General features: G+C 40.5%; 1 protein-coding gene across 3 annotated transcripts in view; it reads right to left on the bottom strand.

Annotated features, from left to right (window-relative positions):
• Positions 1-2,035: 2,035 nt before the first annotated feature.
• The window catches only part of myo6b (myosin VIb), a 42,392-nt gene continuing 30,971 nt past the window's right edge, over positions 2,036-13,456 (bottom strand). For 2 of the 3 annotated variants that reach the window (XM_029258475.1, XM_029258476.1), the window contains exons 26-33: positions 12,318-12,526; positions 11,529-11,607; positions 10,890-11,047; positions 10,676-10,717; positions 8,140-8,243; positions 7,661-7,792; positions 4,212-4,430; positions 2,036-3,465 (exon numbers count right to left, since the gene is read on the bottom strand). In XM_029258475.1, the coding sequence (XP_029114308.1) occupies positions 3,266-3,465; positions 4,212-4,430; positions 7,661-7,792; positions 8,140-8,243; positions 10,676-10,717; positions 10,890-11,047; positions 11,529-11,607; positions 12,318-12,526 (1,143 nt within the window). In that variant the 3' untranslated portion in view covers positions 2,036-3,265. The remainder of the gene's footprint in view (positions 3,466-4,211; positions 4,431-7,660; positions 7,793-8,139; positions 8,244-10,675; positions 10,718-10,889; positions 11,048-11,528; positions 11,608-12,317; positions 12,527-13,456) is intronic. The other variant, XM_029258477.1, reaches the window with a different exon arrangement.

Genomic DNA, 13,456 nt, shown 5'->3' with positions numbered 1-13,456 from the left:
ACCATTGTCTCATAAGTCACAAGAGCGCGAGGGGTTTGTTTTTATCTTGTTCCGAAGAGTCCATAAGAGTATAAGTGTGTATATTGTATATATGTCTGTGTGTGTCAAAAATTAAATTTAGGGACACATTTCCTTTCCATGTATGTTAAAAATTGTTGGTTTATAACTTTTGTTTTTAATTTAAAAAAATTCAAGTATATTGAAACTTAATCATTGTCAGTGTGGAGTTGGTATGTGTTTGACAACTTATAAAAAATTGTTTAAAAATTATTCTGGATTCAAGATTGTAATTATTAACTTATTATTCTGTAGAATGTGCAATTATTTTATAAAATGTAAACTTTGCAACAAATTAAACCTTTCACCTTCAAGACCATTTGGATACACCGTATCTGATTTCCATTTGTCGCTTTTTTCAGTCTGATTGCTGGTGCACATAAAAAAAGCCGAACTTTAAAATCATCATCTTTCGCAGACTTATTTTTATGGATTTACTGAAAAATAAATTACATCTCTAATGACTGCTCAGATAAATTCATGAATTTAAAGCAAGTGTAACACAAACAAAACCACTTACAACAAGAACCTAATCAGCAAAACAGTGATTACAAAAACTGACACCGGACGATGAATTGAATGCTTGAAATATAAAAAAAAAAAAAAAGACAAAAAAAATGCATCTGGTATTATGTTTTTCTTTGGATTTTGAGAATGATTTACTAATACACAAGAATTATTAAACATACATTGTTTGGTGTACAGCCTAGTCAGAGGAGGCCAAATAATTGTGACTATTTAATATTATTTGTACTTTGAATTTAGCTTAATCCGTCACAAGACTAAACATTCGAAAGCATCAAAACAGAAAATGACGAAGTTAGCAAATGGTAAATTTTGGGCTTTATTATTAGTATTATTTTGTAATTTATTTAATATTAGACTTTTTTTTGTCAGTAAACAGTGGCTTGTGACCAAAAAAAGAAAAACTCAATGAAACAAGATGAAACTTGAGGACCGTTTATTTACTGCACTGTGGTACATCAACTGGAAATCAATACCTTAAAAAGTGATTTAACTGAGAATGAAATTAAAAGGCATAGCGAATGAGTCAAGTTTCATATCAACAGCACCCACTATACAGTAAAACAATGCTGGAGGAAATGCACAGTTGTCACCACTTTTGTAATTTATCTTAAACACTTCCTATATGAAATGGAAAGGGAGCTGACATAAATTCTTGTTAACAGAGTCTGGGCCAAGCAGCAAAGGAGATAAAAAGATTAAGAAAGAAAAATTATCAGGCCACAGATTTGATTGTCTCACTATATCCCCCCTTTTTTCTGATCATGAAATATGAAATGAAATATTGCCGTTTGAAAACGTGCAGAAATCTCTGCATAGAGATGCAGACCGACAGCAAATTTCAGAGCGGTGTGTTGTCACCAGAACGCCCACCCTTCAAACTCTTGAGAATCTTCTCATTAAAGAAAAATAAAAAATTAAACCACGTTATGCATTAACCCAAATAACAAATAAAACAGCTGAGAAGCAGCTTTGAGATGTTGACCATCTGTTAACCCTGAGCTGCAGCTTCCACTTGGGTTCAGATTTCAGTCCTTTTGGAGCTGCAGTTATTTCACCCTGAAATACATTTCTATATCCTTTATATTAATCTTTGTAGATTTATCCAAGATGAAAAAAATAGTCTAGAGTATTTAAATTCTATTAATTCACACAGTAAAGTTAAAATGTTTTTGAAGCACCGAATCTTTTTTGTAATTTATAGTAAATAATATGTATTCCAAAAAACCTATGGAAAAAATATGAAAAACTAAACTGCTCTGGCATTTATTTTTTTAGTCACCATTCATTCATTCATAACTGAAACTGGATGCATTTTATGCAACGTAAAATGCACAGAGCACTGAATAACTTAATTTCATAAATGTGTATTCTTTGCATAATACATTACAAGAAAAAAGTAAAATGTTCTCTCTTCAGTTTGGACAAAAAAGAAATAGATTGAGCCCTAAAACGAAATGCAAAAAGAAATTACAATGAAATTAAACCTGCACTAGACAGGTTTGCAATTTTGCAGCAGTTTCTATATGGATAATTTAAAAAAGTAAAAAGATATATATTTAAATGAAGTGGTCAGTACCGTGTAATTTTTCTCTTGCATATTCGTTCGTCTGAGATTAAAACGCTTTTCTGTGCATGTTTTATGCACAACATTTAATGGTAAACTGTCAAAGCTGCATTTATTTTATGGACAATGCAAAATGCATACTACTGCTCACTTCAAGATAACGGTTTATAGATCCGTTTAAAGCAGGAAAAAAAAAAAAAAAAAAAAAAATCATTGCCTCAACAAACAATGAGCTCACAAACCAAAAACTTTGAACATAAATTTATTGAACAATTCAAAACCGATGCACTCCATGTTCCTTTGGAAGCTTTGAAACTGCACCTATTTTCTGGAATAACTTACAAAATGTCTCTTAAGGCCTCGGTTTCCATGACTGAGCTGTCAAAGCACAGGTCAGATTTGTATGAGAAAAAAAAAAAAAAAAAGGGCACGCAGGTCTATCTGACTCACTTTTCCAAAGAGGTTCACTGCAAAATAAAATTACAGTAGAGTCTCAATTATCTGGTTTAAATGAGAACAGTGGTGGTGGGCTGCGTAATAAAAAAAAAAAAAAATGTTGCTAATATGGAGACATGTAATATCAGCTGCATTTGGTAACATATATGCAAAGTAATGAAATAAGAAAGGTACAGAAGCCTTCATTTATTCTTTTTCAGCCCCAGGCAGTAATCATTCTTTCAGTTATTTTAGAAATAAAACCTAAAGCAAAGCAAAATTAAACCAGATTTATTACACTGCCACACATCAGCACAGAACTGATAAAGGTGAAGGAAAAAAAATCTCACTAAACAAATTTTAATGGGCAGTTAAGACGTTTCAGGGGTGAACAGCATTACTTGAAGTTTACACTGCTTGTTTCCAATCAAAGGCATTCTGTACAATGATGGATTAAAAACAAAAAAATACCTGGGGCAGGGATAATTGGGACTCTACCATAATGAAGAAACTGCCAATAAAAAGACAACGATTAACAAAAATCAGTTCCATCAAAACGGCTGGTTTCCCCACTACCATTCAGACTGGAGCCCTATGAGATAAGGGACGTACTCCCTTTACTCTACCAGAGGAGTTTCTCTCCTTTCCTTTCTGATGTCAAGGAATCACCAGGGCGATGCTCTACTTGAGCTGACTCTGCAGCATGGCCGTGGCGTATGTGGGCCGGGCCTGCTTCTTCTCAATGGCGGTTCGCAAGTACTGCACCCCACCGCAGCGCTCCCAGATCTCCTCAAACTGCCGGGGCAGGATCTCGGCACCCCTCTTCCGGGTCAGTCCCGTCTCTTCCAGGCTCAGCTCGCACATCTCCATGTCATCCTTTCCTGCAGGGGGTGTTGGAGAGGCGATGGTCAGAGGAAGGCTGGACGCCAAAGACGTTCATTCAGGAGATGGATGCCGAGACAGCTCCGGGACACAAAGTCAGAGGAAAGTGACTCAAGGCAGCCTGATTCTCCAAAGATGAAATACAGAAACTATGAACATTCTTAATTTTCCCCAAAGCGACCTACAGTGTGACATTTGTGTTTTGAACTACTTAGAATTACATTTACCCCGTTTTAAGGGAGCGGCTGGGGGCTACAGCTGTTGCCTTCCACTCTAAGGACAACGGTTCGGACCCCACCTCCTGCTGTACCACCTCTGATAAATGTATTTACATGTACTGATTTAGCTGACACTCTTCCCCAAATCAACTTTCAATGTTAAACCACTTACACTGATTTCACCAACTAATACAACTGAGTAAATTCTACTAGAACAATGTAAGACAAGATCCTTGGTCAAGGGTACTACAGCAGGAGGTGGGATTCAAACCCGCAACCACTAAATCTAAAGGCAGTGGCTTTACCCACAACCTTACCCTCTTAACCCAGGTACCCAAAATCCTGATTTACAAATTTATGAAACTAAGATACCCAGATCAATCTAGGGATTAAAGTATCTTAATATTGAGTCAATTTAGAGAAAAGAATAAGTTAAATAAATATTTAACTTTACAAACCAGTGTAATTTTTACTATATCAGCAGAAAGCAGGTACCTTCATCAAGGAAACGGCATGCAGATGTTTACCTGCCACCAGGAGGATGGGTTGTTTATCTGGGTGGAGCTCCATCTGGCGGGCAATCCAGGGCCCGTCGAAGTGGGCGTACCACCAGCCCTTCTTCTTGTTCTGCGGGTCCTTGTACTGGTCAGCCGGCCGGATGAACGGGATGCGGAAGTAGCGCTGTTGCCGGTTCACAGTGACCTCCTGATGGCGGGTGGGCGTGGGAGGGGCAGGGTTCTGTTGGGCTACAGGGGTACAAAAGGGTCATTACCAACCTCCTCTTCATTGTCATACCAAGGAATCACCAGGGTGGCATTGCACTGGAGCTCATTACTTCATAACTTCAGTCTCGTCTTTCAGGAGATGGAAGAGACTTTAATACATTCATCGAATAATTTCTGGTAGCTGGCCACACCTCAAGTAATTACGGAAACTGGTGTTACTCTTCGGACTGAGCTTAACGAATTCAAAATAAAAGTTTCCATGGGTGCATACATATCAACATAATAAATTCAAATCTAAATATTTATATCCTTAAACAAAAGTAGAAGAATAAGTTGAAATAGAGCCTAGCCACATTCACCCATTAACAAAAAAACAATTGGCAAAATCATGCAAATAAGCCGCTTGCAACCTGGCTAGAAACGAACCGTGTATAGATTATTCGTATCGTTTTAGCTCCAAAGTAAGTTAAGTTTTAAGGAAGAGGAAGCCTGTAACTGGATTTCTTTAATTGCACTGGGAGCCTTTCCAAAATAAAGAAATACACAGGGGATCGTTACAGCGTTAGCCGTTTTAATAAATCACCGTGCTGATTTCAACAGCCGAAGGGGGGAACTACACAATATAGAGATTTTATACACATATTTTATATATGTGTGTGTGTGTGTGTGTGTGCATATATATAGTGCAGACAGCACATCAGTACAACCTATCTGGCTCTCAATTCAGGTTGGACAGCCGGCCGCATTCAAACAATTCAGCACCAGGCAATTGTCTGCATTATTGAGTAGTAAATTGAGACTGCTCCCTTTGAAATGCAAGGTAGACTTTTTTGTGCCATTACACTCTGATGAATCTAATGAGGCCGCCATTGGCAGAGAAATTGAATTTGCGCAAATGTTCCGGGGTGCCGAGCGTGTCTTTATTACTCTATCAAGTCTAATCTTTCTCCTCGACTTTCTACCTCACCTGTTTATCTCACAATTAACTCGCCGGGCTCTGAGGAAGCAGCTAAGATGCTGCAGACAAACTCAACAGGCTTAGAAGAAAAACCTAAATAAGGTGACAGCTGAACGACAGAACCCACTTTTGCGTCATTCTTTTCCCTACATTAAGCGGGGAACGATTATGCGTTTAGTGATGGAAGATAATATGGATGTTCATAACATCACAATGTTTAGATATAAAATCTGTAGAAAAATCGTTCGTGTTCATAATCACCTTGCTAATATGGTACATTATTGTTTAACGATTTATGTAACGTTCAGCCTGAAAACATAGTTTGATATTATAAAAAACTCAAGTGATGACAAACTCAGAAAAAAAAATTTATCCATTTAGCAGATGCTTTTCTCCAAAGAAATGTATATCTCAGAAAAATACAATGAGTGCATTATAGCAACAAATATGTATAAATGGGTAAATTACTGTAAGCAGTCAAACATTGTAAGTTGCTTTGGAGAAAAGCGACCGCTAAAAAAAATAAATGTAAGTCTAAATGATGCATCCGATCACAAAGGTCTTAAATAAGGCTGAATTATTGTCAAAATAAAGATGAAATATATATCATATACTGTAAGAAAAACTATACTGAGTGTCCTCAGAGTTATAAAATGCTGAGCTCACTCATAAAATTAGATGCCGTTACCAAAGGATCAGTATTATTATTGAAGTGCAGAAATTTTTGATGTAGATCATTTCTTTCTCCAAAGCTACTTACAATGATAGGTTTGTACACTAAGCTATTTACAGTGACCTACCCAATTACAAAGCTGGGTAATTTTTACTGTATCAATTTAGATCAGCTCTATTTAATATTCTCAGGGTGTGTAGCAAAACATCCATGTGATGTAATTTCTTTCCAACAAGATCAGATGGAGCGCAGAAACTGAGAACTGATTACGTTTTGAGAGCATTTTATGTGACTGACGGTGACATGAGTGCTCGAGTTATTAGTCAAGGAGTTTTATAGTGCTACCTTTAAGCATCAAGCATTAATGCCATAGCATTATCGCCGCTGTGATTTTTTTTTTTTTTATCCAGTCAGACACTACAGATGGATTTTTGAAGTTCAAGTGATATTGAAGCGACCTCAGCGTATCCTTGAAACACAAATACACCAAAAGCACTCCTGCATTCTAGTGCAGTCTCTGTGGTCTCTCGGAGTCTCTCTTTTAGGGGGAAACAGGTGTCAAAGTGACTAAGTACCTTGGACTGAGATCGCAGGTCTGAATCCCACCACTTGCTGTAATACCCTTGGTCAAGGTACTTACCCTGGCCTGCTCCAGTAACAATTACTCAGCACTATAAATGGGTAAATCATTGTAAGTAGCTCAAGATTGTAAATTGCTTTGGAGAAAATCAAACACCAAAATTAATAAATGTAAATACAAAATTAAAGAAAAAGGAGCGCTATCGATATCTTCTGAGCTGGAGAGATCGACACAGTGATGTTCCAAGACAGCAAGAGCAGATCACAATCAAACTTCCTTCTGGAAAAACTACGCTCCTCTTCTATAATACAGGTGGTCCCCGATTTATGATGGGGTTACGTTCTGCGAAATCCATCATAAGTCGAAAATATCCTAAGTCGAAAATGCATTTAATACACCTAATACACACCTCCGCGTGACAGACTGGGAGATGCGGATCGTTGCCGCTGCCCAGCATCACGATAGAGTATCGCACCACATATCGCTTGCCTGGGAAAAAAATAAAAATGTTTATCGCCAGCTCACCATCGTAAAGTCAAAAAAATCTTAAGTCAAACCATCGTAAATCGGGGACCACCTGTACCCCTTTACTAGTCCATCTGATAAACATGGTTGTTTAATCTCAGATGAGCCTCACAGGTAAATATATATTTTTTAAACCAGATCTAAGTTGCCGGATATTTAGCCATGAACTTCAGGTCAACCTCTTGGTGAAAACCTTTGAATCTTCAGCTTTGAAGGTCAGGGTTTAATTCCTACATTAGAATGCCACCTGCTGTCCCACTGAACTGTGACCTTGACCTAATGGTCCCTGACAAGACACACATACAAAAGGAAGGCTAATCCCCCCCCCACCGTATTCCCTCACTGTGGGCCGTGCTTCGGCAGGCATGGCAAACAGAGGTCCTGCACTGGGGCTCTGTTGGATCTACAGATCCTGTAGACTGAGATAAGTGATGGAAAAGACCAGACTACTGGTGAGGGGGCAGAGTTTGCCTATTGTGGGGGCGGGGTCTGCTAGAACCAAGTGGATCTCCTACCGTAATCCGTGACTGATTTGGGGGCTCTTTGTTCGCTGTCGGTATTGCGCTTCTTGTTCTTTGACTTCCATGCGTGGTAGACCTTCAAGCGTCTGTGGAACTCCTCCCTGCAGGCTGCCAGAAGCTCAATGTCTACAAGGGGAGGGGCACAGCAAGGGTCTTACCTCCAGCCACACGCACAAAGACATCAGCCATCCTGACACTTAACCTGCAAAGGTCACTACAGTAATGATGGTGACCTCGTTGGATGATGAATTAGAACTTACTGTTCAGCAGAATTATACCTTGAATAAAAAGGTAAATGTTTTAATTTATACTGTTCTCAGTGAATACACTCAATGCATGCTGGGGGGGGAGAAAAGAAAAGGAAAAAAAAAAAAAAAGAACAACACTGAATTTTAAACTTATGGAAAGAGTATTTCCAAAAATCCAATCCTGCTTAAAGATGTGATGATGGTTCCATTGAGTCTGGTCCTCACCGCAAGATGTGTTGATGGCATCCCTCAGCTCAGCGTACTTCCATTTGCTCAGGTCGTACTTCTTTGTGCCGGCAGCTGCCTTGGTGGCCTGTACGAGGGCACCCCTGGCACAACAGGACAAAAGCATGATGAATGTGAGTTACATGCTGCCCAAGGACAAGAGTAAACACATGCGATCCTCAAGTTACTACATATGTGAATTACAACCACCTGGACTTATGACGGCTTTCCTATTAACTTTATTGTGTCAAAATCAACTCCCGAAGTTTGGCTATAACACTCAACATGGACCGCTCCATCTACTGTATGATAGCACTGGGTGGCTGTGCTGCACAAGATACCATATTTCTTATTGTTTTGGGTCTCAGTCAGCGTTTGGGTGTGTAGCAGCAGTTGCGATGTGCTTTAAATACTTTTCATTCACACATTTCTGAACCGCTTGTCCCACATGGGGTCGCGGGGAACCGGAGCCTACCCGGCAACACAGGGCGTAAGGCCGGAGGGGGAGGGGACACACCCAGGACGGGACGCCAGTCCGTCGCAAGGCACCCCAAGCGGGACTCGAACCCCAGATCCACAGGAGAGCAGGACCCGGTCCAACCCACTGCGCCACCGCACCCCCCACTTTTCGTTCATTTTATTTAAAATGACTAGGAAGCAAGAAAAGAGTTCTGGTGATGCTTAAAAAAGTTGAATACACTGAGACGGAAGTAAAAATAGTGGAGCATGAAAATTATAATATTGTACAGTATATTACTCTTCAATAGTATTATTTTAATGTGTGAGATTAGTGAACAAATATAGCAATAGACTAAGATACAACACTGCATTTATTCTTTTTAACGGTTTATTTACCCTTATGGTTCATATAAGGGGATTTTTGACTTCTTTCAAAGTTGACTTATTATAACCTTGTCAGAAAAGAAGCTCATCGTAACCTGTAACTCTGGAACGACATGCAGACACCTTCCATGTTTTCCAATACACTTTTAAATTTACCTTTAAGAGAAGGAACTCAGTTGTCTTCCATCGCACTATAAAATTGTCTTTCCGCCAGGATATTCAAGGGTTACAAAATGCAAAGGAACAAATTTAAGAAATAGCCTTGTTGCACTAAATTACAGAAAATTTTATTAAACACTCATTTGTATCCACAAGGCTGGCAGAAGACCTGAGCAGCATAGTCTTTCAGTTTCTTCTACAACGGTAAAAACCCAAAGACAGGCTGCAGTGGTCTCCCCTACTGTACTGATCCATCAAAGTACATCAGCTCTGGACTTTTCTCAGTTTGAAAGGGTAGTGTAAGTTTTAACAAGAAATGTTTTCTTATCTTGAAAGTGGTATGGAAACATATCAGAAAGGGCCCTATGTACAAATAAAGTGAACTGAATTCATTTTTCCAACAACACACTATGTAGTGAAGCATGTAGCTGCAATGTAATAAATTTAAAAATAAGAAGACTTAGTGAAAAATAAATAAATGAGAAATGAGAAAATATCCAATTTACTACAGTACAAAGAGTACATATGTTAGTAAACAGGGGAGCTGTTAGGACTAAGAGCTATAGTGGTATTTCTAGGCATAGCTACATGTCCGATAGTCACTGAACGCAGATTTGTCTGCACCGGAATCAATTTCAAAATCCATGTTAAGAACCAACCTAAAACATTTCACCTGGTGAAAAGCACAGCTTAGAAAAGTGTAGTAAACAGAAACCAACTAATTAAAGAGCCGATTTAGAGCACAAATATCACAGATTACTCATTTGCTCACAATAAGCTTTTTTTTAAATTGAGAAATTCCGGTCAGTTTCATTACTTTCCATTTATTTCACTGTCTTTGTCCATAAAAACTTCAGTTGCTAGATTTAAAGACTAAGCTACTTCCAATGATTTACTTATTGATACAGTGGGGTAATTTTCACTGTATGAGTTCAGGGTAAGTATCCTGATCAAGGGTCCAGCAGAAGGAGTGAGATTCTGACCCGGGTCCTCCGAGTGCTGTGACCCCGACGACACAAGTTGTCCATACTAATCTTAAAATCATGACATGAACATATATAACGTATATATATACATACATAAATCCTCATCCTCATATATTAATAGTAATCTGAATAAATATGAATAACTATAAATAGCGATAAAACTAAAAACACATGCAAATTTGCATCAAATTAACAAAACCAGATTTCATCCAGTTGCACCGCAGAGGAACAAAAGCGACACAAAAAGTAAACACGGCAGATTCCGTGTCCACGTCCGCGTTTGACTTTGCACAAGACCTTCCGCTTGCTGCCCGGTGAAATTAAAATCTTACTTGCATGGAAGCATCCAGTTCAGGACTGATTAGCGAGTTAAGCGCAAAAATTAGGTTAATTTCAGGAAGGAACTGCATTGTTGTTAGTGATTAAAAAAGCACTGCGAATGATCTAATCTGAATCGCAATCTAGGTTGACGGGATTTGGCTGGGAGGTTATAAGGGGTTGAAAACTGACGACCTCCCCCCGGAAGCCGGGGAGGGTTTGAATCTTACTTAGCGCTCTCTGAGGATGGTGTGTCACCTGAAGTGTCATTACTGAGGGAAGAAGGAAATCGAGACATTAAACACTCATAAGGGGGTGGGGACTTCTTAAGCTTGCCTGGTCCCTAGTGGTGTGTGCGCGTGTGTGCGCGTGTGTGTGTGTGTGTGTGTGTGTGTGTGTGTGTGTGTGTGAACGTACATAAGCGCATGTTGCCGTGTGCAGTACCTGCGCAGCCCAGCGTCCCCCTGATCCTCGGTGATGAGCTCGGCTTCACTCTGGGCGATGCGCATGGCCAGCTCCCGGTCGCGGCGCTCCTGCTCCAGCATGGCCTGCCTTTGAACCTCCTCCTCTCGCTCGGCGGCCAGCTGCAGCTCCATGTCCTCCTGCGAGGCACCAACTCGCACCTTCAGCCAATCGACATCACTGCACAATTCATGGCGAGGGGAGAGGGTACCTTCCTCTATCGACATTCAGCCATTTCATCTCGATTTGACAGGTGAATTTGTGTCTCCAGAACTTGTGTGGTTCAACCGTGATTGGTCACATGGGCGAGAACTCGCATCACCCATTAGTCCTCAACCTGAGCGACCAGTGGAAATTTGTATAATGGATTCTGACCCATGATGAGCAGGGGTATGGGGGTGTGGAGTGCTCAGTACTGAAACACACAGAATATCAATCTTCCCAACAAAGGGAAGAAGATGGGCTGCAAGGGGGTGATGGAAGAGAGATTTGCCCCAGGGGGAGATGGAGGAGCTCAGTACACCGAGCATCACTCCTTTGGAAGCTGTTGAAAAAACGGTCCCCAACCCAACAATGTCTTCAGAAAGTGGAAGCAAGTAGACCATCTGCCCAAAATCCCACCTGCATCCTCCTTTCTTCCTCCTCCCTCTTCTTTCGCTCCTCTTCCTCCTGCTTCCTCTTCAGCTCCATTTCAGCTTTCCTGGGGGAACAACAGACAGCAATATTCTGGTACCCATCCATCTAGCATGAGATATGAACAGGGAAATTAGCTCCTATCAATTACCTTAACAGAGTCATCAACCCTTTCAGAACTTTCAACAGCCATATAATTCATTTTATAAGCAGGTTGCAGATTAAATGATGTACGACGTCCACGGATCAGCGCTTAATCACGACCCAAATTAACCCCCCTCCCGTAAAATTAATTTCTTCCAAATTTGCCTATAATCGACCCTAACATTTTTAAATATAACCAGGACTTCAAATTCATTAAAATACTTATGATTAATCGTAAGTGGAGAACTCACTGTTTTAGTTGCACGCAGAATAGAGATAAAGGCTTGATACTTAATAGATGAATTCCATCAGATGTTTCATTTTCAGCCACAGTAAATTTTTTGATATATTTAAAAAGAGTGAATTAACATAATATTGATTTATACTAATCCTATGAAGCTTATGTGGCGCTGTCACACTTCATGTGGTCCGATTTTAATAAGCCGCTGTTTTTTTCTGGCTGCACCCTTCACCAGCCCAGTGGGTGAGTGTGGAGAGCGTGCGTGTGATGAATTTCAACTCAATCTGGCCTGTCGTCTCTCACACTAAAGGCTGTCAAAGCACGCAAATATGACCGTGTATAACGAGAGCGAAAGGGTTATTTAACGCCTCCTTCAAATATTCTTCACTCACAGCTGGCGTTCCTCTTCCTCCTGCCTACGGCGCTGCTCCTCTTCCTCTCGCCTCCTCCTCTCGCGGTCCATCTCCTCCTGGATCCGCCGCAGGCGCTCCCGCTCCTCCTCCTCCTGCTTCCTCTTCTGCATGGAGTCCAGCAGCTGCTCAGAGCGCTGTACCAGGCCATTATACTCACGATCGATCTCCTCACGAGTCATGACTGTGGCCTGGTTAGTTGGGCAAGAAGGATTAGGAGGATCGGTCAAATGTAGCCATGGTGATGACAGCCATCATGTTGGCCAGCTAAAAGTTTGCTCCACTGCTGTGGTGCTCATGACCTTCAGGAAAAGGCTTTACAGATCCTGGGCTTGAAGAGAATAAGAGCCAGTGGGGATAACTGATAGGGTTAGGGTTAGAGCTACTGGCTTTGGACCCAAGGGTTGCAGGTTCAATTCCCACCTCTGGTTGTAATACCCTTGAGGAAGGTACTTACCCAAAAAAAATTACTACAATAAAATTACCCAGCTAGATGAATAATTGGAAGTTCCTTAACATTTTAAGTTGCTTTTGAGAAAAGCAACAGCTAAATGAACAGATGTAAGAGTCCAACCCATACATTAGAGATTCATCTGACATTTATTCATATAGCTGACACTATTCTTCAAAGCAGCTTTCAATGAGCTGGATAATTTTTACTGGAGCAACCCAGGATAAGTACCTTGCTCAAGAGCCCTACACCAGTGATTGGGATTTGAACCTGAAACCTTTGAATCTAGATGTGGCAGCTCTAATCACTGTGCTACCACTTCAAAAACAACCATAGAAAGCAATTTTTGGACTCCTCAGTGAAACTTTCCCCACTTAGAAACCATCTACAGAAGCCCGACAGTGAAGAATGACCAATAAATGCATGGGTCCTTTCATATACGGAGAAGAGGGGTTTCAGAAGGAGGGTGGAAAGGGTGGCAATTCTGTGATGTTTTATGGATCATTATCCCACGACTCACTAAACACAATTAGGAAAATGACAGTCACAGGTGCCGGGGTGGGGTCGACAAAACATGGCCCTTGCAGAGCCCCATGCATTATTCAAGGGACAACATTGACTCCTGAATAAGAACGAGGTGACCAGGTGCTCGCACTCTGAAACAAAGCGC

The sequence above is a fragment of the Scleropages formosus genome, chromosome 15 (genome assembly GCF_900964775.1).
Source record: "Scleropages formosus chromosome 15, fSclFor1.1, whole genome shotgun sequence".
Taxonomy (NCBI): Eukaryota; Metazoa; Chordata; class Actinopteri; order Osteoglossiformes; family Osteoglossidae; genus Scleropages; species Scleropages formosus.
The sequence above is the reverse complement of the archived record's forward strand: the minus strand, read 5'-3'. Positions and strand labels throughout refer to the sequence as shown.